The 27228-nt window shown below is 39.4% G+C and overlaps 1 protein-coding gene across 1 annotated transcript in view; it reads right to left on the bottom strand.

Moving 5' to 3' along the window:
* The window catches only part of EIF2AK3 (eukaryotic translation initiation factor 2-alpha kinase 3), a gene marked incomplete at its 5' end in the record, with an annotated part of 37018 nt that extends 12964 nt beyond the window's left edge, over positions 1–24054 (bottom strand). Inside the window, 9 exons of the mRNA XM_010073314.1 lie at positions 555–667; positions 996–1216; positions 1787–1909; positions 2725–2862; positions 4203–4365; positions 4623–4857; positions 6896–7026; positions 8977–9171; positions 23925–24054. Of these exons, the coding sequence (XP_010071616.1) occupies positions 555–667; positions 996–1216; positions 1787–1909; positions 2725–2862; positions 4203–4365; positions 4623–4857; positions 6896–7026; positions 8977–9171; positions 23925–24054 (1449 nt within the window). The remainder of the gene's footprint in view (positions 1–554; positions 668–995; positions 1217–1786; positions 1910–2724; positions 2863–4202; positions 4366–4622; positions 4858–6895; positions 7027–8976; positions 9172–23924) is intronic.
* Positions 24055–27228: the final 3174 nt, after the last annotated feature.

Here is a 27228-nt window from a genome sequence, read left to right as displayed (position 1 = left end):
CCAACTCTCTCAGCCTGTCCTCATATGGGAGGTGCTCCAGCCCTCTGATCATTTTTGTGGCCTCCTCTGGACCCACTCCAACAGGTCCATGTCTTTGCTGTGCTGAGGACTCCAGGAAAGACATTGTTTTAACCAGCTCCTCCATAGCAGCAACAAAGGTTTGTTCCAAATATAGTCTGCTTATTCTGATGAGTATATAAAACATCATCTGTTTTCATCTGAAATTGCCTTTCTCTGCTTTAATCCATAAACACAGACACAGAGGGAGTAAACGCTGGTTAAGAACTTCAAGAATCAATCTTTCATTTCATTTTTAATATGAGAGCAACGTTCCTGATCACAGGTATTCTAGACTCTCTAGGATTGCTTAGACTAATCGTAACTGCAACCTCCCATGGGTAATGGGGTGAGAGGGTTCTTTGTGTCAGTTGCAGATTATCCTGTGAAATCAGAGGACCAGGTAAGAACAAGTGAACACCTACTCTTTCCTCCAGATAGCATTAGTTGTCACGCTGACTAGAAACCCTGTACGTGTTGTGTTGAACCAAGCTCACCTTGACACATATCCAGAGTTCTTGACATCACTCCAGCTGGTGTCTTTAACATCTCCACAGGTAGGCTCGTATTTACTATCAGTCTGACACTGTGTTTCAGATTCCTTCCGCAGCTAACAACGGTTACCAAAACAAGAACAAAAACCAAACAAACAAGTTGAAGTCCTAAAGTACTTGAGGCCAGTTTGTACCCCTAGATATGGCATTAAAGAATTTCAGTGTAAATATCTGGAGCAGTCTAATCTGCTTCCCAAAGCAATTAAGCAAATGGTACATGGCAGCTGACAGCCTTCACAGATAGATTAAACAATAAATTTAGGCTTTTAATTTTGTTATCTCATTAGTTATTAACTTATTAATACTACTCATTTCAGACTCAAAACTGAAAGAAAAGGCTAGAATAGTATCTTCTGTATTTAGGATTCAGAAAAAAATACTTACTCTGCTGTAAGGATGGGGATGGAAAAGTTTGCGTACAATAAATGTTGTGGCCACAATGCAAAATATAATGGTACCAACAATTTCTTTCCACCAGTGAAGCAGAAGAACAGGATCTTTTTTGCGAATGTTCTTGTAACTTGTATCATCAAAAAATCTAACAGTGATCTGGGTGCTACGTTTATTTCTCTCTCTCTTGTAGTAGGGTAAGTAATAACCATTATCTGTGTATAAAAGACACAAAGAGGGCATTGATTTACTTATAGGTACCTACAAAACCATTCTGTCTTCTCATTAATAGATTTCCTCAACAGACACAGAGTATTACTGTTTGCGTGTCCCATGATTTTAAATTAATCAAGGTTGTGGACTCCATGGCAACCAGGTCTCCCATCAAAGTTTACCACTTCAGAAGGCCTGACCACTGACAGCTTTAAACCAGAATATCTTCCATATGGAAAACTTGATACTGACAGGCTGAGTCTCTAGCTCTGTTAGCAAATTCTGGAAAAAAAAAAAATTCACAAGTTTTTTCCACTTGGAACAGCTATCAATGGCAATGGCAGTAGGCACAACACCTCTGCAGTAGCAATTCCTGGCACTCTGAAGTGGTTTCTGTGGCACACACACCACAATCCGGAAATCCTAGTTTGGGCAATAATTTCCTAGTTCATGAAATGTTAAAAAATACACATATGTAAGATCAAACAAATGGCTATTTATTGAATTTCACAGAAAATAAGTGGGTAAACCTGGCTATTTGAAACACTTCAAAATCTGGAACGTCCACCTACCATATGGATACTGCAGAACTGAAAGTGCTCCATTACTGTACTCTTCGTGAGAATACTTGTCATTGCTGAGACACTTATCAAACTCATCAGACCCCACCAACACTGGAGTCCTGGAAGGAGAATCTAAGCATAGAAAAGACACAATTTTCTGAGCTGAACTGTTATAAAAATTCTGTTCTTGTATTAATGTAATGAGAACTCCAACTGCATAAACTTAGAAATCACCCTGGCTCGTATCAGAAATAGTGTGGCCAGCAGGATAAGGGCAGTGAGTTGCACCAGGGGAGGTTTAGATTCGATATTAGGAAAAATTTCTTCACCAAAAGGGTTATCAAGCATTGGAACAGGCTGCCCAGTGAAATGGTGGAGTCACCATCCCTGGAGAAATTTAACAGACACGTAGATTTGGCACTTAACGACATGGTTCAGTGTGGACTTGGCAGTGTTAGGTTTATAGTTGGATTTGATTATCTTAAAAGGTCCTTTCCAATCCAAATGATTCTCTGACTCTATTCTAAAATGTCTCTTGGACCAGACCATGAGAATGAAAGTTAATGCAAAGAAACATTAAGAAGAGTATTTTAAGGTAACTGCTACTTAACACCTCTCCTCTCTGCCAAAATACTAGTTTTGGACAAGTCAACTCATTCATATTCACATCACTGCAAAAAAAATCTTCCTCTTTCTGTAGAAAAATTTGATTTAGAAGACCAACATTTCATTATATAAAAAGACCCTGTCAAATCCACAGTAAAAGAAAGCAGAGATTAAACATTTAATTAGAAAAAAACAAACAAACAAAAAAACCAATTAAAGATAGTTCCTGAACTGGTTTACAGCCGGAAACATTAGTCTAGTTTGATACATACTGGCAATCAGAAAGATGTGCTGTCTTTTCAGAGCTAGAACAGGAAATGAAACTCTGAATTGTTACTTACGGATTAAAGGTTTCCATTTGATTTTGGGAAGAGGAATAATTGCATTATCATTCCTGGATTCCAGAGCCTTTGGGTTGGTTGGGAATTTCTCAGAAATTCTGACTGATGACTGAAGATACAGCTGGCCCCTGTACATACCTGAGTAATAAACCATAGAGGATATTAGTCTTAGGATTTAGTACTCTTCACCTTCAGCATAAAATTGTCCAGTCAAAATATGTGGTTAACAACGTTTTTGAAAATATTTATTTATATTCTGAGAAGCTGAGATACTGATTCTCATTACATTGGGTGAATTCCTTTTTCTAGAAAAGCAAGAGATCAGGACATCTCTTTTTCACTGCTGGAGAACTGATGCTGCAGAAGACCACCAGCAATTCTGAAGAGTGATAAAGCAGCTTGGGCTTTGCATTGGTTAAGACTTTTTCAAACTCCTACCCTTGTTAATGCTGGTACAGAGCAATCCTCAACAGCCACTACCAGGAAGGCTGGAACAAGCTGGCTTCTTCCTAGTGTTATTCTTTATCTGTGTAACCACTAACAGGAACAGTACAAGGTGTAAACACTTACAGATAAAGGCCAAGGCAAACAAACTCTTAGAAAACCAAAGCACGTTTACCTCCCAGAGAAAGACAGACAGCTGAAAGGAAGAAGGCCACTTTATTTCCAATTATCACAAACTACATCAAATAAATTCTGACAGCTGGATGAAAGCTCAGTCAAATAAAATCTTAACTGAAATTTCTTCATGGTAAGTTACCGTAATCAATGTAGAGGAAAAAGTGAATGTGACAAATTGGCGGGCTGGAGGGAGATGCTGCTTATTGCTTACCAAGCAATAAGACTGCCTTGTTAGCTATAAACCTAGCTTTAAAAGTTTCAAGATTATCAATCATCTCCAATGTGCTGAAACCACAAAGCAGTGAACATTTCAGAATGAAAAAGGAAAAGATTTATGATTTTGAAATTTTTTTTTTCTTTTTCAAAACCAAAACAAAGAAAAAATCAATCTTTTAACTATTGAAAAAGGAAAAGATTTATGATTTTGAAATGTTTTGGTTTTGAAAAAGAAAAAAAAAGAAAAAAAGCAATCTTTTAACTATCACTGCTTAGGCTAAACAATCAGAGATATTAATTCTGCCATACCTTCTGTAATTGTCAGAATTTCTAAGATGGGTATGCAGAACTCTGACTTTGAATTACAACAGCAAAGATGATCAGAGCAGGCTAGGACAAAAGCCTTTAAATCAAGAGAAGGTGCCTTTCTGGCTATGTAAGTTAGTGAAGCGTCAATTTGGGGGCTTTATAAAGCAATGTGGGTGAAATTTAGCAGCCTACATTATGCAGAATATCAGACTGGACACGTTACAACTCCTCTTAACTGTAATCTTCCAGTACAGAAAGGTCTGCTTTTACTACAACCTCAAAAGAGAAAAAGATAACATTTACTAAAGAAAATGCTGTAGTCTGTGTCTCACCTAAATAGACACTGGATTCTGTGGCCCCTCTGGCAGCTTCCACAAGATCTTCTTCATCTTCCAATGCTTCATTGTTCGCAGTGTAACTTGTGTCATCAAACAGACTGATTGGAATTACTTTGCCATCCTTAACCAGCCATGCAGAAGCAATTGGAGTGCAAAACTGAAGAAGAGAAAGGTAACAGGAAAACTGATGTTGTATTAACTAGATATTATATAAGAATAATGCTAAACAATGTGCTTAAATTCCTTGTTTTAGTTTTTGTAACAGATGTAGCAGCTCAAAGTCAGTTCAAAAAATTATAAGCAGATTGTGCTTCTTTACAAAGACAGCACCTGAAACCCAAGATGAAAGACATCATCTATGAAGCTGCAAAACTTCAACTTTTGTAAGATTTAATATTCTGCCTTTTTCTCTACCTGGTATTCCCATTCCAGATGTCCTCCTCGTTTGTTAAAAGCCATCACCTTCCAGTCAGCTACTGAGACCTTTATCACCATATCTTTCATCATAGCTTCCTGCTCATCCACATCTGAAATAATTTTTGTTTCTTCTTTGTTCATATTTGCTTTAAAATTGCTCTCAATATATCCCGCTCTAGTTTCAATATCTGGGACGTAGCGCAGCTCGAAGTGACCAACGCTGAAATTCCACCTTAAAGAAAGAAAAAAACTTTGCAGAAACAACTTCTATATTCCAAGAAAGTCCCAAAACCTCTGTCCAGAAGATTCTTAAACTGAATTACCTATAGTTGGCCCATATTTTCACAGTAAACTCTCAGATTGTCAGATGGACACAACTGTACCAGGAGAGGGAGTACTAATCCAGAATACAAACCAAACAAGCTGAGAAATCTTGTCCAGCATGATATTCCAGCTGAGAAAACAGCTGATGAAGTAGGGCCAATGGCATTAAAGGTTTAGTATATGGAGAGGGCAGTTAGAACCATCAAGCAGTACTGTCAGGTGTCTTTAGGTAGGCAGATGTTACGTAGCTAATGAAAGCAAAAAGCGTAACGCATTTAGGAAGCAGCATTCTACACAAGACATTTATCTTCATTAATAAAGCACATTTAATTTGAAACATAAGGTTTTTCAAGATGCCTTTTTTGTTTTGTTTTGTTTTAATCCCACACACAATCTAACACAGGATCTCTTTGCAGGCACTTGATGAAACCAGGACTGCTCATGTCCCATAAGTTAACAGTGGAAAAAGATGACTGTATAAGGAACAAAGACCTGTCTTGCATAGCCAAAAGCTCTTTAGTTTTTGTAAACCAACAGATCAGGGCAGAAACTGAAACTTATTTTTAGAAACAGAAAGAATAATTATTTTCTTTTTCCATTATATAGCCCAATGCTGTAGAGAAGATACAGATGGGAAAAGATGTCAAGTTTGTGTCTTGAACAGCAAGAAGGGGGAAAACATTTCCTGAACAGTATGTCTGGGTACCCAAAGTTTCTTAGGACCAGTCTGGCAACCACCAGGAGCCCAAACTGTCTCCTTAAAGAATTTACACCTTATAGGAAAAGTTTGGCATATTTTGTATGTTCAGTTGATTTATTAGAAGTTTTTCTTACTCCAAAATAAAACCCCAGATCTGTGCTATGTAAACTCCATAGCAGCCATACCATGTCACCAGGAAAGCGCCTCTGTTTCTGACTACAAAGACAGAAGGATTCTGGTGCATGAGATGTCATGCTATGTTTTTGAAACAGATGTACGAAGGGAAAAACATCCCTGCCAATATCAGTCTCCAAGAACCACGGAATCCAAGATTTCTCATTTCAGATCTCTGATCTACTAATCTATTGCAGTTCTAATTAGGTTATCTCTGATACACTACAGATGCACAACCTGTCAAATCCCGCTGCAAACAGAAGAGGGAGCAGGGGAACAGAGAATGACTAGTTCACTCAATTGTTGGGCAGTTATTGTATCTCTGTACAGCAACCAGCCTTTTAAACCTGTACTTTATGTAAGGTGTTTTTTTTTTCCTCAGTAGAATACATGTCTGTATTTTATAGAAAACTTGATGTATTAAAGCTTCAATGTGACAGCATTAGAAAGTCACAGACTGAACCAGTTTCTACAGCTTGTAAAGAACAGACCATCTATATTATGAAAATAACAAAGCAGATTTAAGAATGAGACTTTAAAAAAATAAGATTGAAGACATTGTAAAATATCAACTTCTAATGAATGCTAAAGACATCAAGTATAAACAAAAAAAAAAAAACCAGTGACAGCTACCATGAGTAGGTAAAGAAGTTAAAAGTGAATCAGTAGGTCATAAGGCGACTTTTAAACTGTCTCCTTTTGTACAAAAATCAACAATTGAAACAAACATTAGTGACATTTGCCTTGTGCAGGAAAGCAGTGACAAACTCTTTTGAGGTATTCAAGGACAAGGCAAGTAATTTTCATTTGATTCAGAGGGAATAAATATGTGCACATATCTTTTCTGTCTAATCATCTATAAAACTGTTCAAGATGTTTTTCAAAAGCACTGAAGAGCAAAGGGATTGTTGGATCCTAGCCAACAGTCTGGTGCATTCCTCTGGTTAACAATCTAAACTCCCTTGTGCAATTCCTAGTCTAATGAGAGTAAAAAAGAAGGTCAGTTCCTGAAAACATTACATATTAAGAACTTATCTCTCTCAGATTGTTTCTGAACAATTCTTACACCTACTTTTCATTGCCACTGCGTGGTCCAACAGCACGGACTGTTTTCTGGGTTCGGTGTAATAGGAGTGTCTCTTCCTGTTCTGTTTCATCGTCATCCCACCGGCGACAGCCCATAGCTGAGCAGATGTACTTCACCTAAGGGACAAGGCAAGAGACTTGCACATCCTTGGAAGTTCTAAAGAACTTCAAAACAAACAAACGTAATCAACAGCAATACTCAAAAGCTAACAATCCTTACAACATAATTTTGGCTCACAGGTGATTTGGAGCTCTGTGATTTTAGATGCTCAGCTTGAGGGATGTTAAAAGCTTGGTTTAAGAGATAAGGGCTTTTCAGTACTGGAATTTTCAAAACATTCTAGTAAGTCTACAGTTTTGGGATAACTGGACAACATTTTTACTATATTTTGCTGTATTTCTACTTCTAACAGAAAGAAATCTTAGCTCTCTCTTTTGCCACTATTTCTATGGACATCAAAAGAACATTCCCACAAGACCCACAGCATAGTTCTGCTTTCATGCCATATTTGCCTCAGCATAACTCTATTAGCTTCAGATTAAGTACTATTGATTTATATAAATAAATATTTATTGCCTTGTCAGCTATTAAAGGGGAAATAAGACCTTATTTAACAGTCACACACACTCTGCAACAGTCCCAACATCAAACAGAATTTGGATTATATGGGCAATTGTATTTCGAAAAGGGATTTGAACACACTCTCAGGAAGTCTGAGTTGACACCATGCTAACAAAGACAACAGACTGACCAAATTCTTAACGAGGAAAAGTCAGGCACTATTTCCTGTATGAGGCACCTTTGCTACTGTGAGCAAAAGCCAGGAACCGAAGCAAAAACTGAAATTTCCACTTCCTGAACACTGGGGGAGGTGCACAGTGCCCTCTGTTATCAATGAGGAAATCAAAATGATTTCACAAACTCTTGTTTTGGTTTATGCTCTTTATCACTAGTGATCACTCTACACCATGCCGTAGAAGTATTCTACATGAAAATGTACTGTCAAAATGAAAGACCTAATCTTGTGGAAAACAAACATTGGAAGATTAAGATTTTTAAACTGAATCTACTTTTTAAACTGGTATTAAAACGCACCAGTGCTTCTGATTTAGCAAATGTCTGTTCTTCACTACACTATCTACATGCATTTTAGTGACATCTGACATTAAGGAGGGGGAAGGGGATGTCAATTCTAGGACTCTGAATAAAGCAATTAATTCCTGTGCTTTTCCTAGCCTGTTTTCTTTGGTGTTTTTTTTAATACATACAGCTTTTAACCAATGGATTTCAGAACAAAAACACTTTCTGAAGTAGTCAGATAGTTAGGTAGTTTTCAACTTAACTTTTGCATATGACTTTGAAATGTAAGGAGAACTTCTTCTAAGAGATAGTAAACTCACTGACGACAACTACAAGTCTTAAACTTTTGCATATGTTGAATGCTTTTCTTGTTTTCAAACAGCTTTCCTCATTAGTGTGAAAAATCTGAAATTAGTTATGAAACCAGTGTGTCCCCTAAAGCCTTCTTTGACGTTCAGTAAGCTAAACAGCAAAGTCTACTTCAAGCAGAGCTACGTGATAAAGCTGAACTCCTCTCCGAGCTCCGCAGAAAGAGGTCATCCCTCTTTTCCCCCTCACTCACCTCTGGTCACAAAACCCCTGTCCCTTCCCTTGTGCTGGCTCTGGCAATCCCCAACCCCTTGCTGTGCTGGCTACAGCTAACCCAGCACAAAATTAATCCAATAACAAGTGAGAAGTTTCTTGTTGGGTTAGCAAGTTGAATCAGCTTAGTAAAGGGTGAGCAAGTGTTACAAGTCAGCACAGGGGACACAGCAGGAGCTCACAGGCAGGAGGAGATTGCAGTGAGGGACTCAGCCATATCTATCTGCACCAGCCGTTAGCTTTCTCCAGGCTGCTGCATTTGTTGCCCAGGAAGCTCAGATTCTCCTCTTTTGTGCCGTGCAGTTGTATACTTGAGCTGCACTGAAGTTTAAACCGCAAGAGCAACGTATCTGCAAGACAGTGCTTGAACCACAAATACACAAGGCAGCTTTTCAGGCTCTTACCTTCCCTGAGTATGAGCTCAGCCCATAGGTTGTTAAAGACTTTCCCCCAACTAAGACAACGTCCTCGCCAAATTTGTAGGATGACTCGAGAAGAGATTCAACTGTGAAAGGAACTGCTTCCATGCTCTCTCGATCCCGATCCCACTGGAAAAGGTCCCCATCCAAGGAAGGGATTATCATCTTATTTCCAAATACCTAAAATAATTGAACAGAAGGTTAGATGCCATTTAACCACAATTTTATTAAAACACACAGATCCCAAATGGAAACAGAAACACTGTATGAGCAAGTACACTGCTTTATATTCCAGTGTCCTATTTTACAGTTTCATATCCCAGAGTCTTATTTTTCAAAGTTATACTGAAGACAGAAAACTTTCAGGCATTGAAATCAAATCCGTATTTCACTGGTCTTAGTTAAAAAACAGTTCAGTGTGTGACATTTCTTCCACTTTAAGCAAAACATTTTAAATCTCAATCAGTCGACAGATTAGTATTCATCCAAACTGTAGAAAATATGATACAGGAGAAACAAAACATTCTTGAAGAGACAATCACTGCTTAAAGTGCAAGTTTTGCAGATCTTTAAGATCCCCCAAGGCTGCAGCACTGTATGGGGTTGTTGTGACCCAAGTTCAGGACCTGGCACTGAGCCTTGCCCATGGATCCAGCCTGTCCAGATCTCCCTGCAAAACCTTCTTCCCCTCAAGCAGATCAATGCTCCCACCCAACTTGGTGTCACCTGCAATCTTATGGAGGGTGCACACGATCCCCTCGCCCAGATCGTTGATAATTAAACAGAACCAGCCCCAGCACTGAGCCCTGGGGAACACCACTCATGACTGGCCACCAACTGGACTTAACTCCATCCACCACTCTCTGGGCTCAGCCATCAAGCCAGTTTTTTACCCAGAGAGTACACTTATTTGTGATAGTTTTGAGACAGTGGCATTGTAGGTCAAGTTCTACTTCATTGTTGGTTTTTTTCCCAGAGCTAGTTTACTGCTAAACACAGAATCAATCATTCTCTCTTGATCAGAAGACTGAATTTGGTTTTAAAAGAAAAGCTGAGGCTGCATGTGAACTCTTTTACAATTACTACTCCAGAACATCCACCCTCCTGTAAAGCAGTGAGAGTTATTATCACTGAGCTCACATTTCACTTTTGCCTTTCCAGACAGTTAAATCTAACTTCTCCAGAATTTCTTATCTTTAAGTATACTGTTCCTTTAAAACTTGCCTTTTTTTTTTTTTTTTTTTTGTTAAACACACAACAGATCAAAATAAAAAAAATCTTCACCAGCATACAGCATTTCATCCATTACACTGAGATTTTCAAGGAGATCCTAGTTCGGAAGTATGAGTCATTGTCAATGAGTACTAAGGGACTTATTAAGAAACTCATTATCGACATGATAGACCATAACTAATACGGTGGAGCCACAGTGGCTGTGCCCAGCAAGAACACTGAGAAACGGTAATCCACGTAATCTTAGCTTTTGAGGAGACGGATTAACATGGAAGAATTTAATGCTTTCTCAGAACCTCTGTCCATTTGGGCAGTGCCCTACAACATAGTTACATTAAATTCAGGTACCTTACACAACAGGATTTAAAGACTACTTGTACACGTATATCAGTCACTTCAAACAAAATATTCCTGCTCTGACTCCAAGGCACATACGCGTATTATGAAGCCATACAAAAGATTCTGAAGGTTTCTGGTTATTATTTCTGGAACTACCATGAGGATCTAAAACCACATCTTCTGCACGATTAAAGTTGTCTGGAACATGAGACTTCTTATTCCTCTAACTGGGTCACAGAGGAGCAAACAGCATTAAGCAAAGTTGGGATTCACCTAAACAGGGAGGAAAAGACAGATCTTGCAAATGTGTGTGTGTCATGACTAATACCTCTTCTTACACTGCTTGGCACACCTCATTCAAAGAGAAAATTTAGGTGAGCTACCCGACAGTGCTGGTGACTATTTAAGATCCCTAAAGGATCCAACACTGATGCTTTCTGGCTTTGAAAAGCCTCATTATGACTGACAATGAAAATAAAAACTCCTCTCAGGAGCACAATGTGTAATTGAAGAGAAAAATGAACCCCTGAGAGTAGCTATGAAGTTCTTTACAAAGCAAAATGAGGTATGTTCTTGCCCTCCCAGATATTTACCTTACGATTAAAAAAGGCCAAACATTCTGGAAGAGACATTGCATGAGATCTGTGATGCACAAGAAATGTTGCATTATGGCCTATCACTGGGGAAGAAAAATACACATACACATGGCTCTATAGATACACTTACAGAAATAAACCAACAAAAAAGAAAAAAACTTGTGTGGGAAGGGATCATTTGTAGAAATCACCCTATCAGTGGAAAAATAAAGCAAACAAATAAGGTTTACATAAACATTCATATTCAAGAGCAGCCTTTTGATCTTGAGAAACAAAGGTATGCAGATCTTGGAAAAAACCTTTTCAAAAACTAAATATGCCAGGGCCAAATTTGCAGCTGTAACCATGTTGGAATATCTCGTTAAAACATTCAACACAGAAGAGTAATACCATAAAACGTTTTTGTAATATATTCTTTCAGAAATGCATAATTTCAATGACAACTTTTAGCCTGCGCAGCTGTTACTTTGCATTAATAAGTCCTCTGTAATGTTTCTTCCTGCATGTGGTCCAGATACCTGCAAGTAGTTTGGAGGCTTATGCTCACCTCCAGCAATATGAGATATTCCATAAATAAATAAGAACAAACAGCAAAGGTTCTTTTTAAAAGCAGCTTTACAAACATACAGAAGCTGAGAAGAGAGGAGGCAGTGGAGCAAACCGACCAGGAATCGCTGCTGAGCAAGGGGGACTCTCGGTGGGTAACTCTGTGAGCTCTGGGGGCATGTCACCATAAGCTCTTGCTCCAGTGACTGAGTAGGAAATTTTCCACTAGCTAAACAAAAGGATAAACGTTGGCCATTCCTGGGAACCACACATCCAAATTCCCCAAACATATCAAGCTCACTCAGCAACATGCACTTGTATACTCCCAAGATAGGGGTCAAATCAGGTCATGGCCTGTATGCCTTCAAAAATTCCCCTACAGTGGGGCACCGCCTGCTCATCTGTTAAAATCTCAGTCCCCATATACTGTGACTATTTCGGTAAGCTCTGCTGATCACCTGCCCGTGCTCCCAACCTTGAGGGTGCCTATGGGAGCAGCACGTCCTGTGTGACATTGCGAAAGAAAGGCTGAGAAAAGACACAACTGCCGTTGGTGAAATCGTCAGGAAAGGGAGCACAGGCAGCAGAAAAAGCTGTTGCACTGAAGGACAATGTCAGAGTACAAACAGATGGGGTTAAACTGACCGTAAATGTAAGCTAGGCATTTTCACAGAAGTGGTACTTCTGGGAGACAGAAAAGAGGGGAAAAAAAAACCCCAACAAACCAGCATCTTCTTTTACGATGAATCTATGCATAAATGTGATTACATGACATGGTGCTGACAAGGGACTGCATCTCATTACCACAAAGGTCTTCTTTTACTAAAATAGCTTTATTTGAAGAATGGGGCAGGTACGCAAATATGCTTACTAGCAGGTGTCCACGTACACTTGTAACATAAGGCATTTGTGGCCACTCGTGCTGAGATCTTTTACAAGAGCAGTTTAGCCAGAGGCTTTAGGACATTAATAATAATATCTCCTATCTGAGTTATGCAGCTCATTCTCTAGTACCTCAGAAGCAAAGGGACTTTCCTTGAAAGTACTAGCAACTAGCATCGGCATGCAGCTCAGGTAAAGGAATGACATCACCCTGTATCTCAAAAGCATTACCTCATCTCCTAATCCAAGGAATGAGTCACCCAGGCAGTCAGCTGCAAATCTCTTGGCACAGAAAATGTAGGTTACCACGATGCACTTACACATTCCTCTGATCTGTCAATGTAAATAGCTATTTGTTCAGCTTCACTGGTCAGCAATATGGCACATAATTGTTAAGTGGCTTGTCTTTCAGAAGTAACACTTAAACTCCCCCCCCCCATTAACTATCGAGCCCTAAATGAGACGCTGCTCTTTTGCTCATTAAGAGTTTGAAGCTGAAGTTCTCCATTGGCTCGGCGCGGGGTGCCGCAGCCCTATCAGCGGCGCTGGCTGCTCAATCTCCAGGCCGACGGGTGAGGTAATGCAGTTTCTAAAAAGCCTTCACAAAAAAGCAAAAAAGCATAACGATCCGAAATGGCATACGCTACCAGGGAATATGCTGTCTAGACTCTGTACTCGAAAGGAGGGCACCGCACGCGAGGTGATCCACGGCAGGTTGATCGGTGCAGGAAGAAAGCTGCTGATTTATAGCAGTGGAAAGAAAAAAAAAAAGACAGAAAAATTGTGTAAACAGAGATCAAAATAAGCTGAAGTACTAAAGCTTCCAGGAGCTGTTTAACAGTAAGTGTGACATTCATTTCCCATGGCTAACACTCTTTATCATATGAAGCAAAAATCAATCCTGCTCACGTGCAGGCACATCTGAGACAAGCCTGATGCCAAAACAGTCGATATTATTGTTTTCAGATGGGCTGGACTTTCCAATAACTCCAAGGAAGTAACTAAGCACAGGTAAAAATACTTCCTTTAGAATAGGAAGTGTTATGTCTGTATGTTTTTCTAACACTTCAGCTTGTGGTTTTCAAACCTCACTCTTACGATAAACTGTGAGAGCTTCATTCCAGTTACTAATTGACTAAGACTAACCTATATGATCTTAAATGATAAGGGTACCAATTTTTTTCCTCTATTATTATCTCTACAATAGGATCACTGTAAAACAGGATCAAAGCCAACATCAGGCATGTTCTTAAGAAAGCTAGTTCTCACTGAGAACTGTGTCTTTTAAGCCCCGTTAAAACTAATCTAGGCAACATATTAAAAGCCACATATGGCAGCTTCACTCTAAAGGGTAGAAACAAGAGTCTGAACGAACAAATCTGGGAAAGAGAAAGCAATCATTGGTACGTTACACTTGTTGTTTTTTTTTTTTAATGCATAGGCATACAATAATACAGATATCCCTACTATAAACATTCACCGATTTTTCAGGCAAGATATATATATTATATACACACACACAGGGCAAGGTCTTGAGCTGTCCCTAGTTCAGGCTGGTCTGGAACTGATTTACTGTCCACCCTTTTTTGATACACACACAGGGAGTATCTGCACAGATGCACTGGTTTATGACTTCTTTCCAATATAAGAGGTTATTTCTGTTTGTCAGCTTGGATTTCAAGGAGTTGATTCATCTGTTTTCCCTTCAGCTACCTGCACAAACCCTGAAGGCACAGGGTAGTAAAAGGATGACAGCATACTGTTACTAACAGGCAAACCCTCATCAAACAGGAGTACACTGGGGTGAAGGGGCCAGCTTGAGTCTTTTTTCTTCAAACTCTGTGCAAGGCCCACAACATCACCACTTCCTTAAGAAGAAAACAGAGACCAAGGCACTAGTACCATCTTTTAAAACACAAAGGTTGTTGAGTTAAGCTATTCCACTGCCTAAAGCACAGGTAAAAGAGCAAAGTATTCTTCAGAGCATACAGTGCTGTTTAACCAGCCAAGGAAGAAAAATCCTGACTGCAAAGAGGACTCCATGATTTACACCAATAAAATCACCTTCTGAGACACGTTCAAGGGTAATGAGGAAGCTGAAGCAGGAAATACCAACAGACAGGTGTCTGTTTGTCTAGAAAAAAAAAAACAAACCTGTCCTTCTTGTGAAGGCCATTACTTCTGATCTCAGCACCGCACTTGTTGACAAAGTGCCCACCTGTTCCTGACCACCTCCTGCTTCTGTTAACCAGCGTACGTGCCCAGACTCGTCTTCAAGACCAGGACCGTGAGAAAGGCTGCACTTGGACATCTGATGAATCAATATTTTATGGAGCAGTTTATGGAGGCAGGATTACGTGGTCCTCCTCCTCTGAAACGGTAAGAGCCAGCCTGTGCCAGAGCGGCACATCAGAGAGGCCATGGAAATAGGCTTCATCCCAGCTGGGGTGTGACACACCGAAAGCTCTGCACAGCAACAGTGAGTGTAGGTGCTTCTCAAACCTCAGGCTGGACAGCTCACCCAGTGAAAGTTTTACCATCAGGCTGTGACTGATGTGACCCAGTGAAAGTTCATGGGATCTGTCAAGTGACCAAACCTGGTCCCCTGCTCCTGCCCACATTAAGATCCTTATGGCAGAAGTTTACATCTGTTACAGTCTTTCTTCTCCTTCCACCATCCCCCATACTGCATGAGCTGCTAGTTTCTATTTCATTTTTCATTGGTTAGAGAAGACAGGGCCAAGTCATAAAGGTAACTTTGATGGCCCTGTACTTTGTGTATGACAAGGGCATGAAGTGATGCTGTAATCCTGTGCATGGATGAGTACTAGAGAACTCATCTGAAAACTCCTTTTTTCTCTCTCCTCAAAGCAACACCTGCAACGTCCTTCAAACAACTTTAAAAAAAAATGATTATAGTTGGTATCTCTGTCATGCTTCTACACTTCAGATCTTAAAATCTCATCAGGTATAACCTACCAAGCTCCCAACAAAACTGTCTTTTACACACACACTGTAAAAAGCAACAGCTGACAGCAGCACAGTAGCTTGAGAATTATACTTTCCTTTACAGCATCAGGGGCACAGGATCTTTTTCAGCCTGAGTTTGCCATTAAAAGAATTAGTTCTGCTCTGTCCTCTGCCCTCCCTTGAGCAGCCATGCAGGGAAACAGAGGAACCACAGTGTGTTAACCAGGCTGCCCCAGCTTCAAAAGAGATCAGGTCCCCAATACTGTTTGCCATGCAATCAAACGGACCCTTCTTCTGAAGACTCTCAAACTAAAACACCACTGTTACTTTAATCATAGTCAAACAAGACTTGGAGTTTTGACTACAGAGATGCCAGCCTGCTCTGCTGCCATGGTAACAGACTTTTAAAAACTGTTCTCCTTAATAATAAGAAAAAAAATACACGGTGCTTTAAGCAAGACTTCATTTTGACATTATTCCATCCCCCTCTTTAACATCGCAAGTTTTATTAATAAGAAAAGACTGCAACAGTCTTCTGGAATTTAAGAGCAGTCCTTGCTGAGACAAACTGGTGCTGCTGCTATGGAGCCCATCACTGAGCTCCTTAAAACTAATAGCACACAAGGGAGAAGATTAGTGAAGAAAATTAAAATTACCCAAAAACCTTGCCTCTACAGAAAGAGGCTCTGTATAGAAGCGTATTAGCCACGATGTCAAAATTGGTATTGGCCCTGCCTGCACAGGGTTGGGGTTTTTTATTGGGTTGGCTGGCTTTTTGTTTGCTTGTTTGTGGTTTTTTTTTTTTTTTTTGGGGGGGTTTTTTTTTTTTGGTTGGGTTTTTTTTTTTGTTTTTTTTTTTTTGTTTGGGGGGGGGGTAAGTGTTGGGTGTTTTTTTGGTTTGTTTGGTTTTTTTATTATAAGGACACAGAGCCTGTGTGTCTTGAAAAATTAAGTCACAGAGCAACTCCTATGGGAAAGCAGAGCCCAGCACAGGAGAAGAACAGAATGCGGCAAATGCGCAGTCTCCCCTTTCAAGGAGGCAAAGAAAGCAGAGGGCACAAAACATGCACTGAATCTGACAGAAAGATTAATCGTTACCTGCATATAGAGGACAAAGTCCAGAAAATATTCAGCAATGAGATGTCAGCAGCTGTGCTGCTAGAGGAATGATTTGCTAAACTGTCTAACATGCACTTGAAACAGGCACTTTCTTTTACAGATATAGGCTGAAAGTTCAAAAAGACTTTAGGGCAGAGTAAATCACTTGATTGTGTTTTGGGCAACTGAGCTCCAAATATCTAAGTTATCCATTCCCTGTGCTGAAACATGTATTTGTCTAGGCATTACTAGAGTTGATCCATTTTAATATCTGTAAACACTAGAACTGCTTAACAGCCAATACAAAACACGCAGTGTACCGTATGTAATTCAATTACAAGCTACTACAAAAATAACTAAACAACAGAGAGAGCCTAGAGACAGCGAGCTGATGGTAAACATCCTCTCCAAGATTTGCAGCAGTGCATTTTGACCGTGTCCGTGAGCATGACAGAAGAAAGCTGGTGACAAATATTAGCCCAGAGTGACTCTGACAAACTTTCCCGGCTTTGTTCAAGGCAGAGCATCACTTGTGAGGACTGGTGTTGAGAGCTTCTGATATCATACAACCACAAGATCTCCTTCTGCAGCTTCCCATGTGCTTTATAACGGAAGTTGTCATCCCCCCAAGCATCCTTACAGTACGAATTAGAGAACACATGTCAGCACTTCATCAGTGCTAACCACATCAAGTGTCAGCAAGAAAGCCACCAAGATGCAGTTACAGCAAGTCTTTTTTTTTTTTTTAATTGAACAAGACACACTGAACTAGGACGACTGCCTTTGAAGATGTGCAGTTTCGATAAAAACATACAAGACCACTTGTCTAAGCAACAGCCCTGCTTTCCACCCTGACAAAAAAAATCACAATGCTACATCATACCGACCACTAACTCCACTCAGGCATCCCTCAGCGATTCCCCTCCTCCACAAGTTTACCACTTCACACTGAAAAGTTTCGTTGCATTTCCTAGAAAAGCACAACTTCTAGCTATCCAAATATTTTAAAACAATCAGTCTTTTGCCAATGACTTTTTGTCCACTAAACATCCTTAGAAGTTCATTTTCAGGACAATTCTATTTTTTTGTGTCACCAAGAAAGCAGCAGAAATCTGTACTCAGAAATCCACGGATCTCTCCAGCAAGTTTCCCAAGCCTGTCACCTCTTTACAGCCATGCACAGCATGCATGTTTCCAGCAACAGAAATGAAAAGAACCGCTTGTGCCATCAGGAATCATAATACATCCATATAGTTAAAGAGCAGTCACATCTATTCTCCTCTTGCAAAACACAGGCTCCGCTCCCCTTGATAGCCCTCATAAGCCTTCTCTGCCTCAATTGCAATTAGAATTTATCTTCCTTTGAAGTACAATTCTGGACACTCACTTCTTATTCATTATGAGCTTTTCCAGGACCATTTAAGACACTAATATCTCTGTCTCTCGCTACCCGCAGGCAGCACAGGATCACATTTCCTTCCCCTGCAGAGGAATCCAGATGGCAGCTGATAACCTGCCACGGGATCTCTTAGTACGCTGTATTCTCAGTTTTAAACTGATCGCCTCCAACCTTCAACAAAATTGTTGTTATCAATCCCCACATCTTGTATTTCATTTACTACAGTTTAATTCCGTTTCTATTATAGAAAACTTATACAATGGAGAACTGGATGATGCCCCAGCTTTCCTCTACAGGAATGATACCTCCAACTGTACAAGCATTTGGTGGTCCTACATCTGTCTCAGAAGCACACAAAAATAAAATTAGCCACAGGACACAAGGAACTCTATTAGAATACTCTTCCAGACAACTAAAATTATACTACCTTCCCTGCAAGGAAACAGATTTTCCCCAGATTAGTCACCTGAATAGCAAATCCACTGATTTACAGTCTGCCTGCCTGGACAGAGTGACAATTTGGGGCTTTACATCTAGTCACAACATATTACAACTGGAAAGTAATTTTACAGCATTAACAGAAATTTTTAAAATTTTATTCTTCACTTTGCTGAGTAAAACTTTGCTTCTGGAAGTTTTGCACACACTCAAAGGCTTCAGAGAACCATCTTATTATTCTGTGTACATGAAGTCTGACCCCACCACACAGAATTTGCTCCTGTATGGAGCAGAGATTCTTTCAAGCACTAAGCAGGAAAGATTGCTTCTGTTGATGATGTGTCCTGTGCCAGATGTTTTAAGATGCACAAATACACTGAAAGTTAACACTAGTGAGTTAGACAGACCCGTTCATTTTTAACCAGAATGCAGAAAGAAAGTCGTCTTCTTAGAATGTTTGTGCAGTTTGAAACAATCCCCTTTGTGTTTTGTCTAGTGACTGTTAGCAGAGTCTGAACAGATTTGTACAGGTTTAATAGAAATTCATAATACTCAGCACTGTATTCAACAGCTGCTGTAATAACCTTTTAAGTGAAAGTACTCAAACAAGTCTGACTGACAGTCTTAAGCACTCCCCACCCAAGCTCAAAACAAACATATCTCAGCTTTTAGTCAGATGATATTTACAGGCAGAGTTAACTGAAAAATAACTAAAGTAGACCACGGACCAAACAAAAACCTAATTTTTATTCAGGCTAATGAAATGCTGCTGCAGGGGTGCCCTAAGTGGTGAGTGTGACTTTCCTAAAACTGATGTCACAAGATTTCTCTTTTAAAGAGATGGTTAAATTATTTACCCTCCCCTAACTGCTGTGAAGGCACACAAAAGAGAATCCAGAAATCACAATTCAAACCCCTCAGAGGGCGTTCTGACCTCTTGTCTTGCCCTGACCCACTTCAGATGGGGAGGAGCAAGAAATTTTGCGATTTCTTCTGCACCAAAGTGTAAGAGAGGCCCAGGGATGAGAGTTACTGAATTTTTTCCCATGTTCCCAAAGCAACCCAGGACAGCTGTTGGCTCTTCTCTGGCTCAAGTGGGTACAGATCTTGCCTTATCCATCATGCAGGAAAGTGCAGCAGTCAGTACCTTTAAAGTGATTTCCAGGTGCCTGGACACTTCACAGCAGAACTTAGCACTTCTTTTAGGGAATCAAAGCACTCAAAATTTGAAACTGCTTATGATGCTGATAAAGGGAAGAAAAAAAAAAAACAGAGAAAAAAGAAAGAAAAGATACACTGATACTGTACATTAAATCCTGTCACTAGTGGAGCTTTGGAGATTTCAAAATCCTTTCCCAACTCACTGCTCTAAGCATCAGCCCTCTCCAAAGGGCAAGAAAGGAACAATCTGCTAAAGATACCTATGGGTTCACCTTGCCTACAATGCAATTAGTTTTCAGCTGACTTCAGTATAAAACTTCTTTGCATCTCATTTCTCTGGAGGCAAAAATATAATACTGTGCTATTCCACAAAAAATATGCCACTTTTATGCCCAAAAAAGATGACACAGATGTCCAAGTCTCTAGAAAAGTTCACTTTATATGGCTATCACAAGAAAAAAAATGGCAAGAATTTAATATATATACAACACAATTCAAAGATTCTGAGAGCCCTTAGAGGGATAAGGTTCTCGACAGATATTGTGACAGGATATAACCCAATTATTTCATTTTTCCTGGATACAGTGATGTTTACTACGACTGCTACAAATGTCACCCTTGTGGACAGAAACTCATTTTGTCCCATGATCTCCAATCTCTCAAACAAGGAAGTACGATGCTTACTTAGGGATTAATCTGTAACAGCCAAATCACGAGCTAAAGCGGTTACTTTTATCGAGTCCATCCCACCATAGCTGCTGCCCAGAGCACAACACTACGACCGGAGCTGTACTGTCAGGCTGAACTCCCTGCAGTGTTCCTGACAGTGCAAAGAAAAATCGTGTCACAGACGGGAATGTCTTTTCAAGCTGTTACTCTCATGTCATCACCATCAAGTATCCCACTTATTTTCCCCTTTCTCACCAAACATCAGCTACGAGCTTTTTCACAGGACTATCTCTGTCATTTATCCATCCCACAGTAGGCTTTGTTCTGTCTCCAGCTCTTCTCCAGCCTCCCACTGTCCCACCAGTCACGCTGGCCACTACTGGCCGGTCACTTTAACATACAGGCAAGTTCCCACTTTCTCTCATATAATAGATTCTCACAAAAGAAAGAGACAGAAGCCCATTAAGTAATTTAGTATAAAGCTATGCAGGTAAGAGAACATATCACCTCGTTAGTAAACTACGACAGTCTCATAATGATGTGCTGTGAACCATTTCCACTGCTTGAGAGGCAGTTCTCAATTTCCACTATGATTAAGCATCATTATTTTAACAGGCTGATTCTCCCAAAAGTATCCTTTTCTGTCTAAGTACAGATGATGCATTCATTACAAAGCTAAATTGCAAAGACTAAAGTAAAGTGTTTTCATTAAATGTGAGCTCCCTTTCAGAAAAGTTGAGATTCAATGACTTGACCCTGAACTTCAACAAGCAATCTTTATGTGCAAGTAACAAGAAATTTTGAGTTGCAAACATACAGCTTTTATAGAGAAGGGATTTTCATTTTAACACAATGGCGGGTGAAACAGTTTTTAAATTCTTAAGCCCAAGACTGAAATGCAGAGCCATACCTCTTCAGTACTGGCACTCTGACCAGCATTGTTTGTGTTGGAGCTTAGAGCCAAGGAAAGAATTTTACCATTTTAGTTACCCAGAAACACAATTAGTAGTTCAGCAGCCCTTCCCTTCTAATTGATCTGTTCACATGACAAATGATGAACATCTCACTTGTCAGTGTCTCAAGCAGTAGTTTCAAGATCTGAAGTGTTTGACAGAGCTGCTGGAACATTTTAAATTTTACTACCTCGCTTTCCTAATTAACACATGAGTTCCAGACAGCCGAGCTGACACTTTACAGTTAGGCAAGGAAATAACTACTGTTCTATTAAACACTGAAAGTTTGAAGATATAATGCCTTTTCTTAAAAGGCACTTGGAAACTAAAGTGATGCTTTTGCACCAAGACCTGGACCTACAGTTCATTGCACTCTCACCTGAGATAGTTAAAAAAATAAAATCATCGCCACAATTAAGACACAGCAGCACACACTTTCCTCACTCTGAAAGAACACAAATCTTTAACACTGCAAGTGCACACAGGAAAGAGTTCATCATCTGCCATTTCTTGCAAGATGTAAGTTAACAGCTTACCTCATGATACTGGTTCAGGAAGATGACAATACTGTTATTGCAAGCACAGGGACCTTTTTTGCCACAAAAATGTTGGAAGAAGATGAAAAAGCCTCCATAGTTAGTTTGAGAGTAAAACTTAACATGCCACATACTCAAATCAGAGAGGAAATACTGCAGAGTAGGGAGATGGCAGGCTCTGAGACTTGGGTCAAAATATTAATTTAATTAAAACTAGAATTGTCCCAACAACTTAAAATAAATATTTAAATGTCTAAAGGTAGCTTATTTGGAATAGTCAACACTTTTGTTTCTTGTTAAATTCTCTTAACAGCATTTGTTTACATGACAGTAAGTCTAAAATTCCTATATTCACAATGCTTCATGGCTTCTAAAAGGCCAGAATGAAGTTCTACTTCCAAAATTAGTTCTCTCGTAGGCTCTGCATCTTAACTGCCAAAATCCATCAGTATCTTTGGCTACAGTTGTAGAAATGCAACAGTTTGAAAGCCCATCTGAAAACTTCCTAGATGCATAACAAAGGCTCTTTTAAAGTGTACTTTTATGATTCCCACAACCTACTAACTTGTAGCCACAAAACAGAATAAAATATTGCATGGACAAACTACAATTGTTCTTGTCTAAGCACCAACCTCTAGTTTCTACAGCCATACCACACTGAAAAAAGATCAAAACTCTGGACAGATCCGTTGAGCGACAAAATCCAAGCTTGTAAAAACACTTTTATAGTATTAAATGCTTGCATTGTCGAAATCTTTAACAACCTGGGCTCATGTCTTAATTTGAACTGAAAAAACTAAGTTTATATTTGCACATATTTCAAATGTGTGTTTAATAACTGGTTGTTTTATTTTCACAGTGGCAAACTATTCGAAGCAACAGATAATAGAACAATATTTTAAGTATCTCGTATTGAAAACAGTTTATAACCCTTTACAGTTTTTGTATTCTTTAAATCCTGCTCTAGAACATATTTTAAAGAAAGTTCTTCTTTTCCACCGTGTTTTTTCTTAAACACAAAAATACATCTGAACAAGACTCAAGAAGTTGTATCCGTAAATAAAATTCTCTCTCAGAAACACAGGAACATGAGTTAGCATTCACATTACTTTTGCAATCTGAGATACTTATTACTAGCTCGCACACACTACCACAGCAACAGACCAAATCTTTTATTAAACTTCTTCACACCAAAACAGAGGTTGTGTAAACTAGACAGCAACAAAGAACCACAAGCAAGAAGCTCAAGCAGACTGAATACCCCTGAATTCAACTTTCATTCTCTGATGTTCATCATGCAAAAGCACAGTATAGGACTGTTCACCAAATCCAACCCCCTGTGACAATGAACGACTATGTGCTTTGTCATCACCACAAACTACCTCATAGTTGGTATATTTATTTCTCCTAATTCTAGGAGAGAATGACTCATGGATCTCACTTCTTCAGTGCAGAAAAAAAAAAAGGGCAAAAAACTTACTCCTAACTTATGGCCGAAGTTTATGCAAACTGATGGTGGAAATAGCCTACAACAAGAAATTTAACCCTTTAGATTTCCTCTTGCAGTTTATTGGCAAGAAGTGATGCAACCCTTTACTACTCAGTACTTCAGGGTGACCTTCAGCACTCTACTGCACTGCTAACACATTCTGTTTCATAGGCAGCCTGCTTATCTAGTATAAAAAACCCAACAATTCATTGTTCATTTGTTAAGTCACAAGGACCTTTGCTTTTCTTGAGGGGGGGAAAAAAAACACCAGCACTTGCCAAAACATACTCTAGTAATACAAAGCAGATGATCCTTTCATTTGCTTCAAATTACAAGTAGCTTGTTTTTAATCAGCAATTGCATACAATTCCCAAACTAGGTTACATCATCTAGTTTGATAGTTATCGCACACGTCAATCGCAAGACTAAAATGCTGACACACTCTAGTTTGAAATGGCAACATGTAAGTGCTCCCAAAAAAAGTTTGAGAACAGCTACCAAACTTCATCCATACCAAGTTTGCTGCATTATTTAACATCTATCAAATATGGAGGAAGATGCACTCATTTTATTACAGAAAATTCTGTTTTTAAAGATTTAGTCCAGAAAGAGAGTAAGCCTTACCTCTGGTTTACTGAGACTGGATGACACAAGAGAACCTGATCCCACATCCAAATCCCACTGTTTTCTCCCGCTGTTTTCTGGATCCAGTGCAGCAATTCGTCCATCCAAAGTGCTGATAATTACCAGAGATCTGCAAATTGCAAACATTCACAGTCATAACTACAGCAGTACAGAGTTTATCTATTAGCTGTTTTCTATAACTTTAAAGTCGGAGTTGCACTGTGTTAAGTCTACACATTCTGCAAAACAGCAATTTAACCTGGTAGCTCTACCTAGACCACCAAGAGAGAGTAGAAAAGTTGAGGTCTCTGGCTGGATGTCATAAATGAATTTACACACTGTAAGACACTTCCAGAGTTCAGTTTCAGGGGAAGATAGCTGACGTTTTGCTCCCACATGCAGGTGTTACCACAACACTGAATGAGATCATCTTTTGAGATATTTATGTGAACCCTTCCTATTTTTTCCAGTCCCTTCCACGCTGATCTTCAATACACCCTCTCAAAACACCCTAAATCTGAAACAACTAACCCAGCATTTCTACATGTAATAGTTACAACTAAGTTTTCAATATCTCCAGATGAAACACTGAAATTCTGGAGATTTGACAAGTCTTAGAGTAAAACAAGTCTCTCCTAAGGCATACCAGGACACTGGAAACGACCTCCAATGTCTGCAGACAACAAAGCAAGCAAACTGCCTTACGCAGCTTTGGTTTTAAGTAGCCTATCTGTCTGGGGATGCACGGGAACAGCAGGCCAGATGTTGATTTCTGCAGCACCCGAAGCTCATCTATTTTAGTAAACCTTGTTTCTTACACAGCAGTACAACAGAACAAGCATTTCTCATTGGACTAGAATTCAAGCATTAAAACAAAAAAACAATCCAAAAGAAAAAAAAAAAAACCAAACCAAGAAACTAAACAACACATCAGAGACAAAACACTGACAAGGCATTTTTTGAAGAGCCTTTTCTTCCTTGAAGATTATTTCCCTCTGACCTGAAAAAGCTGGGATGTCTTGGCAGTTTTGGCTTGCAGCAGGCTCACCGATCTTCAAAGGCTGTGGGAGGAGAGCCTGATCACTTCACAGACTGCGCGCACTGAGGGGGGCTGGATCTAGTGACCCAGAAGGACCTTTATAGACAGTGGTTCCAGTGAGAATAAGGAACTGTGCAAATATACTCGATGGGCAGATTAACTGGTTTTGGGTGGGGGTGAGGTAATGCACACACAAACGTGTGTTTGAATCATTACTTTAAACAATAAGGGATGCTAAGCTATTGTGGAGAACTGAAGCCAAGTATATTCACCTTCCCAAAGTTAGCAGTGTAGCAAGTTAAAGTTTAGAGAGGAAATAATGGGGGCTATCATTTTTCTTTAAAGAGGGAAAAACTAAAATCATGATCTTAAAAACATGTTCAAGGACAGTGGCTTATTATATCACCTATCAGAAAAGTCACATAAAACACTGCAGCTTTACATGTTAAAGCAAACCACACGTTTTATAGGACCTTACAGTGTACTACAGCACTATACTGTTAATAAATCGAAAATTAAATACATCTTTAACCAGTAACAAAAATAATGCAGCAGCTCCTACTTCTGAAGGTGGCCAACCATCACATTCCTCCAAAAGCTCAGTTTAAGAAACTGTTAGGAAAGTACCAATTGTGTAAATATTTGAACAGTAGAACACATGAGTTTTCATAAGCTGAGTACATAGAATTATCCCAACTGTACAGAAACCAAGACCGGGTTAATAAGAAACTGGATTGCAGAAGACTATCTATTCTCAGGCACCGTAAACAAGTGCTCACACATTAAAGGCCTTGGACACACCTTTAACAGAATCTGTTTGTTTTACGGGAAAACAATTTAGCTGAAGCACTCTAGCATTGCATGAAAATATTATTCCAAGCGGGTCTATTTAAATTTTATGTTGATCCAGCTGACAACCAGGTTATAAAAAAATGTAAAAGTGTAGCTAGAATGAAGGGAATTTTGGCAGCAACACTGTAGAGAAGAAAAAATCCTAAAATCGCAGTGTGAAACATTTCTTTCCCATCTACTTCCATTGTTTTCCTTTATCTAATTCTTCCCGCCTCGCTTCTCCCTCAAGCAACAAATGTTTTATGCCTTTGTGTCTTACCTTTACATATTATCTTTCCCCACCAGATGCAAACCTCAATCCTCACCAAGAGTTATCTCATTACTTAAGCCTCGCCACCGCCACCCAAGACGGCAGGTTTGGAATCTGTACCTGAATCACAACCTCCGGTCACTCAAATCCTGGTGTAACCACACTCATGTTTTAAGTTTAGCTGATTAGGAAAGGAAAAAAAAAAATATCATGCCTTCAGATGGAACCATTGTACCAACAGCACACACAGTGAGAAACTGGTTTAACCAATTGCTACTGCATACCCTAAAAATTCTGACTTCTCCTGGGTGCAGTGGTACTCTTTACTAGTCCCCTTGGCCACCTGCTCTATTATGGACTTTGTTTCACAAACTCCATCTACTGAGCAAACACTTTGATGAGACACAGGAACAGGATCAGCTCGGCTATACCTACATGTTGCACGTGGCTACCTTTAGAACTGGAATGAGGTGCAAGAAAAGCATCCATTTCTCTCTGCTTTTTTAAGGAGCGACTCATTTTAAACTAAATAGGCACGCTTCTGCTCCCATCTTCATCTTGCTCTTCAACAATAATCTGCATGCCAGAAAAAACTGCTAAAAATCCTTATTCTTGTAATAAAATTACATTTTAAAATGTAGTTACTTACAAAATAAAGTTATTTAATCTATTTTTCTATAAATTAAAATCTTAATACCTGTTCTCCCCATCTCTGACTGACTCCAGTGAGATTAAAATCCTGTCACTTGAGCTCTAATTGGTATAAAACATGCAATTTCTCTACATGTGCCCTAGACGCATGCTAGTGCTATACTTTCCTACTATCAGATTTTCCTTTTTCCAAGTTTCCTCCCTTTCTCTGTGAGATTCCACTGCTTGCAGCTTTGCACACTGGGAGCATGAGCTCCTCCAATCTTTCAGGTAGTCTAATCAAGCATTAGATTAACACATTCTGTTAAAAGCAATTTAGGTGACTACTTCAAGAAACTATTTCAGAGCTTTAAAACAGGCAGGCAACTTGCTTTCTGTCACCCCACAGTGCTATCATAAGTTTACTGTAGAGTAATACGCCCAATTCTTACAGCAAATTCTTACAAACACCAGTAGCATATGGCTACGATTCCAGAATAAAGAGCCACCCCTTCAGCGATCTCTTTGTCAGC

Source organism: Pterocles gutturalis, unplaced genomic scaffold, assembly GCF_000699245.1.
Source record: "Pterocles gutturalis isolate BGI_N339 unplaced genomic scaffold, ASM69924v1 scaffold23436, whole genome shotgun sequence".
Taxonomy (NCBI): Eukaryota; Metazoa; Chordata; class Aves; order Pterocliformes; family Pteroclidae; genus Pterocles; species Pterocles gutturalis.
This window is presented reverse-complemented; position numbering and strand designations above follow the sequence as displayed.